Source organism: Oncorhynchus kisutch, linkage group LG5, assembly GCF_002021735.2.
Source record: "Oncorhynchus kisutch isolate 150728-3 linkage group LG5, Okis_V2, whole genome shotgun sequence".
Classification (NCBI taxonomy): domain Eukaryota; kingdom Metazoa; phylum Chordata; class Actinopteri; order Salmoniformes; family Salmonidae; genus Oncorhynchus; species Oncorhynchus kisutch.
In genome coordinates this window covers 67,523,159-67,530,803 of record NC_034178.2, presented here as the reverse complement: position 1 = coordinate 67,530,803, position 7,645 = coordinate 67,523,159, and the positions used below count along the sequence as shown (strand labels likewise).

The following is a 7,645-nucleotide window of genomic DNA, read 5'->3' as shown; positions in this document are numbered from 1 at the left end:
ATACATTTTTTGGGGTGACTCTCAGGTTTCGCTCTGCGCCGCCGTGTCTGTTTCTCCAACTCCATTCGCCTATAGCCTTCTTCACACTGCTTTAACGAATCCCATGCGGGCTCCTGCACTCTCTCTGGGTCGGCCGCCCAGTGGTCTGACTGAAAAGCCAAAATGGGATTGGAATCCACAATGTTGAAGTGGATTTACATTTTTTTAAATTAATTTAACCTTTGTTTAACTAGGCAAGTCAGTTAAGAACAAATTCTTATTTACAATGATGGCCTACATGGTGGATAAGGGGGGAGTGCTTCACAGGTCTTTACCAAACTATCACTCTCTTTTTCTGCTTCTTCTTACTACAGGTTTACAACAAACTGTCACTTTATCATAAGCCCTTGAGTCGTGAACACCCCAAATAACCCCAAAACACAATTGAAGGGCTGCATCCAATATGGCACCCTGTTCCCTATACAGTGCACTTTTTTGACCATAGCCCTATGGGCCCTGGTCAAAAGTAGTGCACTATAAAGGGAATAGGGTGCCATTTGGGATGCAAAATTGACTGTCACCTGAGGTCCCGCTGACACCAGAGGTCCCGCTGACACCCGAGGTCCCGCTGACACCCGAGGTTTATTCAGGGGAGAGCAACGTTATAGAATGTACAGATGCATTGTATATAGAAGAATCACAATTCTAGTGAGTCTATCTATACATTCCATTTCTATCTGCGTTCTAAAGCGCTGTACCTCATTCTATAAGCTAAACGCCCCTATGGCGAAACTGGCCTGAGTTATGTCCAATCAGAGGTATTTCATTGGTCTCTGGGAGACTTGGATCACATTATTGACGTAGTAAACACACAGAGGGAAGATGCCACGAGTTCATGAACATATTTTGTTTCGTGCCAAGTGGTGCGGTTGTTCCTTCTCCTAAGCAGTAGTGGTTACGGAGGTCATTGAAGACAAGATGAAAAGAGAGAGAGAAACCGTGATGAAACCAGAGGACCTGAGAGAACCAGCTGGATACAGATGGGTTGAGGTGACTCGACGACGGGACGCTAGCCGAGCCGCATGGTGGGTTGTTTTCCACCTGGAATCCGATGCCATTTTGCGGTGGCTGTTTTAGCTTAGCGAGGTGCGGTTTTCAGATCGTGTGTGTGTGTGTGTGTGTGTGAGAGAGACAGAGAGAGAGCACATGACTGATTCTATGTATGTTTCTGTATCAGTGCCTTTATTTCCTGCAGGCGAGTGTTCTGGTCAGGTCTGATGCTGGTGATAGTTATTGGCTGTGTGTTGGAGCAGGCTGGAAGGTTCTAGATTAAAGCAGAAGTGTCCATAAGCACCATGTCGGGGTCCAGGCTGGCAAAGAAGCGTACGTCTCTGTCCTTGTCCGCCTGCAGGGTCATCACCGTCTCCTCCAGCTCTTCTAAGTAGGCACTGCCCGGCTCTTTGAAGTACGCTGCAAGTACAAGTCAAGTCAGTGTTTAATTAAAGTGCATTTTACATGGGTCCCAACTATAGAAATATAATTACTAGAATGGGTGTCCCAATTCAAATCAATGAGGCCCTAATGGGTGGACCGGTGGGCAGTACTTTACATAATTAAATATAAGAATGTAGGAAACTGGGGAAATATGGAGAACGATAGGAAACAATGAGGAATAGAGGGCAAAACATTAACAACAAAATGAAGGGAGAAAATAGTCCACAGAAGAGAGAGGAAAAACTATATTCTAAGTGGTATGCTCGTTTGGATATCAGAAACATACGGCACAACACATTTTGGGAGGATCAAAAACAACAACATGCAGAGAGAGAGAAAATCTGTTGGAAGTGGGAAAGACTCACTAACAGGAAGTCGCTCTGGGTAAGAGCTAAATGATTAAAATGTAAATGTACCTGCAAGACCAGTCACCATTTATTGTCATGTACTGTGCTTGACTTGCCTATTGCTATTGCTCTATTCAATATAATTAGTAGTTATGCTCTTCTTCTGCTATTTATTCATTTCATGTGTATTGCATCATACGTCTATTTCTGTTTCTATTTAAGCAATAAGTGTGGGAGAAAATCATATACATGATTATAGTAATACAAGAGAAAGATACATGTATGGGTTAATTTCCTGTTCTGGTAAAATGCATTGTCTATTGTATAGGACAGAAAGCCGAGAAAGACCATGGGAGTATGGAACAGCTGGGAACACTAAAGTAATGCAGACACATAGACACCTAGAAATGGCTGGACATACAAAGGTCAGAGGGATATACGAAGGAGGGGGTCAGCCAAATGACCAACTGATGGATAATAGACATGACTCATATATCCTTAGGACATGAAGACGCTGAAGGAATGACAGGGGAGACCCACAGTCTGCTGACCCTAGATAAAACACAAACAGGAGAACGCATTAAGCTGAGTGAAGGGACAAAGCAAGGGTCTTGTCACCATTAGGATCTAATGGAAAGCAGATGGGGGCGTTGTTGGGCTGAACAAGCAGGAAGTACGGATTGGGATGTAACTTAATTTGCATATGGGAGGGACTTAGATGGTAGGTGTATAACTCAGAGCGAGGGCTCTGAAAAAGGGTGTGTGTTCCGCGGACCGCTCCGGCTTAAGATACTGTTGTATTAAAAGTCTACATTGATTTTCACAAAGTTCCTGGTTGTGTCATATTTGAACCGATTTGCCACTACATAAGGCACGAGGAGGTGTGGTATATGGCCAATATACCACGGCTAAGGACTGTTCTTAAGCATAACGCAACGCGGAGTGACTGGATACAGACCTTAGCCGTGGTATATTGGCCATATATCACCACCCCCAGAGCTGCCTTACTGCTATTATAAACTGGTTACCATTGTAATTAGAGCAATAAAAATACATGTTTTGTCATATCCGTGGTATATGGTCTGATTACAGTACCACGGTTCAGCCAATCAGTATTCAGGGTTCGAACCACCCAGGTTATAATCTGTTTAAGAACATTCCCATACACATTATGTCAATCAAGCCCTCTGTTTGAACCACTTTGGAGGTTGCCTCATATCACTAACAGGAGATAGCTCACACCCTATTTTAACATGCTCCATGGCTTAGGACAAGAGGATGTTTTGGCTCAGCTCATTTGCTAAAGAGGAAGAACTGTGCAGCTGTTTCTGATTAATAAACAATGTCATGCTGGTGGGTGGTAACATTTAAATAAAACACAGCCCTGAAAATAAATGGAGTCTGAAAAGAATTTGCACGTTATCTCATAGGAAAAGACATGGCATTGACACAGATTTCCGCAAATGTCCCACCTTGGATTTCCCACTTCAAGGACAAATAATTGACACTTTCACTAAAATGATGACCTATTGAGGTAAATCATTTACAACACCATGGGTAAGCTCTGACCATCATCTTTCATCTCGAAAAAGTGGATTTCTGGTGTGGGCTTTTAAATGTGTGAGACATATTCCCTCTCGAAGACAAATTATGTTCTATTCCATTCTTGACTTTCTCAATAGCATAAAGCATCTCATGCATGAACCATATTCTTGGGTAGATAAGAGGGCCCAATCTTTACCTTTCTCCATGACACTCTGCCGCAGTGCTTTGGCCACCAGCACGCGGACGTTGGCCACGGGGTCCAACGACAGGCTGAGGAGACTGGGGAGGAGGTGCTGGGCAAACTGGTCCATGGGCATACAGTCCTCCTCCACGATGGCCTGGGGAACACAGCGGAGAGTGAGTTAATAGAAAAACTGATTTAGATAGATAGATAGATGACAGATGGTAAGCAGAGCCGTTCGTGTTCATTAGGGAATGCAACAGAAAATGTTTCAAAAATCAGTTTCCCTTCTGTTTGGTGCCTAATGAACATGACCAAGCAGTCAGGCATACAATTCTCACTTCCGCCTTCTTTCAGAATAGTTCTATGGCAAGCATGGCTGATGCAATTTCACACTAAACATTATTTTGAAGGCAGCAGCTATTGGGATTAGTGTTTGTAAGGATTTATTTTCATAAATACTATGTGTGTCCTGACCTGGCAGATGAAGGCAAAGGCCTGGCGGCCCACCCATTTTGGACAGTGGCAGAAGCGGACGATGAGCTCGTTGCTGAAGTTCAGGCCCAGCTCGTGGGCTCCACACGCATACATCTTCTGTAAGATCTCCACCACCTGGGACAGACAAGATGATATTTGATGACATTTCCACAATACGAGGTCGAAATAACAGTATGAAATTGTGTATGAGCTGTTTGAAGAAAATGCCTGGAATTTCAGCCTGTTCAGGAAGGATGGATCTTTTGGCCCACAGCATGACGTCACAATGTGATCTGATCATAATAAACCAATGACTGTTCATCTGGGTAATGGGTGGGCTGGAGATCATCCTATCAGGGCTGTGTCTGTAAATACAATACATGACCAAAAGTATGTGGACACCAGCTCGTCGAACATCTTATTCCAAAATCATTAGCATTAATATGGCATTGGTCCCCCCCCCCTTTGCTGTTATAACAGCCTCCACTCTTCTGGGAAGGCTTTCCACTAGATGGTGGAACATTGTTGCGGAGACTTCATTGTTATGCTGAAACAGGAAAAGGCCCCCAAACTGCTGTCACAAAATCATCTAGAAATTCCTTGAATGTTGTAGCATTAAGATTTTCCTTCACTGGAACTAAGGGGCCAAGCCCAAACCATGAAAAACAGCCCCAGACCATTTTTACATTTGGTAATTACGCATTCGGGTAGGTAGCGTTCTCCTGGCATCCGTCAATCCCAGATTAATCAGTCAGACTGCCAGATGGTGAAGAGTGATTCATCACTCCAGGTAGCGCGTTTCCACTGTTTCAGAGTCCAATGGCGGCAAGCTTTACACCATTTCATCCAACGCTTGGCATTACGCATAGTGATCTTAGGCTTTTGTGCGGCTGCTCAGCCATGGAATCCCATTTCATGATGCTCCCTAAGAACAGTTCTTGTGAGGGAAGTTGCTTCCAGAGGCATTTTGGAACTCATTAGTGAATGTTGCGACTGATTATGTTGCGACTGATTATTACACGCTACAACACTCGGCGGTCCCGTTCTGTAAGCTTGTGTGGCCTACCACTTCGCGGCTGAGCCGTTGTTGCCACTAGACGTTTCCACATAACAGCATTTACAGTTGATCGGGACAAACTGACTTGTAGGAAATGTGGCATCCTATGACGGTGCCACGTTGAAAGTCACTGAGCCTTTCAGTAAGGCCATTCTACTGCCAATGTTTGTCTATGGAGATTGCTGACAGGTGTAAAATCGAGCACACAGCCATTTGACAGGTGATGCTGAAATAGCCCGAATCCACTCATTTGAAGTGGTGTCCACATACTTTTGTCTATATAGTGTATGTGGGATGCTGGGCTGAAGGGAGTTGTAGTTTTCATGAAGCAAATATTTCAAACTAGTTCAGCGCATAAACGTGGTAATTAAATACAATGACCACAATCCATTGCGCCTGTTCTTCCTGGCTCGGACAGAGCCCGCACAACAGACTGCATGAGAGGAATGTACCCAACATGACGAGAGGGATAGAGACAGTACGCAAAGTAACCCTACCCGATTGATAGTTATAGGAGCTGGATATAAGCAGTCTTGAAATTATGCCACGTCTTCTTTAAAGAACTAGTCAAATGATTTTGTCAGACAGCTCTGCAGCATACTTAGGCAGCTACCAGCTAGCCACTAGCCTAGCTAAGTAGGAGGACTAAAAGACTGTTGAGTATGGGAAGCACAGAGATACCGTTAGATGGTTGGCTGGCTGCTACTGCCTGAGCAGAGATGAGATGATCAAATAAAAATGAAGTAATATACACAACTGAAATATTTTGTTATTTCATAGTAGTTTCCTGTTTTTCTATTGATGTCTACCTAATGTGGACCTGACACAGACAATGGAATATTTTCAGCCATTTGTGAGGCAAACCATGTTTGGATGCTTCCCATTCTTTAAGAAAGGCAGGTCAGTGCATGAAGATGAGATGACTGTCACTTCCACAGAAGTTTGTCACAATACAGACATGCGCACACAAGCACACCTCATATCATTGAGGACAATATGAGTACTTGAGGCTGTTAAACAATAATAAAGAAAACATTGTGACATCATTCCCCCAAACAATTAAAGTACAAATGGCATTCCTACCAGCTGGTAAGAGATCCACCGGACCTCTGACACTTTGTCTGAGCAGAGGGTTAGTGCTATTTGTCTGAGGTAGTTATACACATCATCGTGGCTGTACAACTCCATGATCAAGATCAGCTGCCTGTGGACACACACATGAAGACGTTCTGTTCAACACACACTGGCTCTTTCTAAAAAGAAAAGTACATTTTCTTTCTCTGATATCTCTGATATCTTCACTCCACAAAGAAGTCCAACAATACTTCAATATGCATTGGGAGAGCAGAGTAAATAAAACCAAGAGGGCGACTGCTTTTGTGACAGCATGGAGCGCCATGTTAACCTGAGTGTCTGTTTGTGCCATCATGCCAAGTCCCTGTCACTCATTGTTGTGTTTGGCTTGATGGAGTAGACAAGAGCACAAACAGATACGGGGCCAGGACCTGAATCCACAAACTGTCTCAGAGTAGGAGTGCTGATCTAGGATCTGTCCATATAATCTTATTACGATCTAAAAGGCAAAACTGGTTCTAGTTCAGCACTCCTACACCGAGATACTGAGGATACGGGCCCAATGTTAGTGATTTATTGTCATATGCCATCCTGCTCAAGAGCATCATTCATTGGCTGATCCGCCCTGCTGACCTGGATGAAACCCTGTGATCATTGGAAGGCCCATCCAAGTGGAATACTAAAATTGTGCATGATATCACAGTCTGGTGGCAAGTGCGCCCTCTATTGGGAGAAATCTGGAGGCCTCGATCCTAGATGAATGAGAAAGACTGGCCCTGATCTAAATGAATGGGAGACTCACCCGGCCAGCTGGTATCTAAATGAATGGGAGACTCACCCGGTCAGCTGGTATCTAAATGAATGGGAAAATGAGTTCGTTATGACAGAATGCTCAAATTGGGTGAAACCAAAAGTTACGCGTCTCAAAAGGCACCGAATTGGTGGAAACACCCTCATCATGTTTCCCCAAAGTTACCATTATTCATCATTACAAAACCCCTGGACAACAAATGATCATTTATTAGTGACGCAAGGCACAAGTATCAAAAGAAGTGGAGACAAATGAAATAAGAGTAACAAGAGTACCTGTAAACTAAACATGTTGTTATTGAGAAAGAGAGATTGGTTCTATGACAACCATATGAACTCAGTACACAGGTCAAGTCAGTCAGAAAATCCACTCTAGATTTACCATGTGATACGTATTTCTGAATTTCCACCTGGCTGACATGCCCAAAGTAAACTGCCTGTTACTCAGGCCCAGAAGCCAAGATATGCATATAATTGGACCCATTGGATAGAAAACACTTTGGCGTTTCTAAAAATGTTAAATTAATGTATAACACAATAGATATGTTAGGAGAAAATCCAAAGAAATACCAACCGGAATTCCTTTTTTTTTTTGAGCACATGCTCTTACAATGGAAGATATAGGGGCATATTCAAATCCAGCTCCCAGATTGCAATTTCTATGGCTTCCACTAGATGTCA

The 7,645-nt window shown here is 43.5% G+C and overlaps 1 protein-coding gene across 1 annotated transcript; it reads right to left on the bottom strand.

Moving 5' to 3' along the window:
* Positions 1-381: 381 nt before the first annotated feature.
* Positions 382-6,299, bottom strand: LOC116374242 (serine/threonine-protein phosphatase 4 regulatory subunit 1-like). Its single transcript, XM_031825710.1, has 4 exons — positions 6,164-6,299; positions 4,024-4,158; positions 3,562-3,703; positions 382-1,449 (listed from the first exon to the last, which is right to left on the bottom strand). The coding sequence occupies exons 1-4, from the start codon at positions 6,266-6,268 to the stop codon at positions 1,304-1,306; spliced, it is 528 nt and encodes a 175-aa protein (XP_031681570.1). The 5' UTR covers positions 6,269-6,299; the 3' UTR covers positions 382-1,303.
* Positions 6,300-7,645: the final 1,346 nt, after the last annotated feature.

Coding starts and splice junctions, on each gene's coding strand:
- LOC116374242 (XM_031825710.1), bottom strand. CDS start 6,268: ATGGAGTTGTACAGCCACGATGATGTGTATAACTACCTCAGACAAATA. Junction 3,704..4,023: donor CCTTTGCCTTCATCTGCCAG/GTCAGGACACAC, acceptor TGTGTTCCCCAG/GCCATCGTGGAGGAGGACTG. Junction 1,450..3,561: donor GCAGAGTGTCATGGAGAAAG/GTAAAGATTGGG, acceptor TTGTACTTGCAG/CGTACTTCAAAGAGCCGGGC.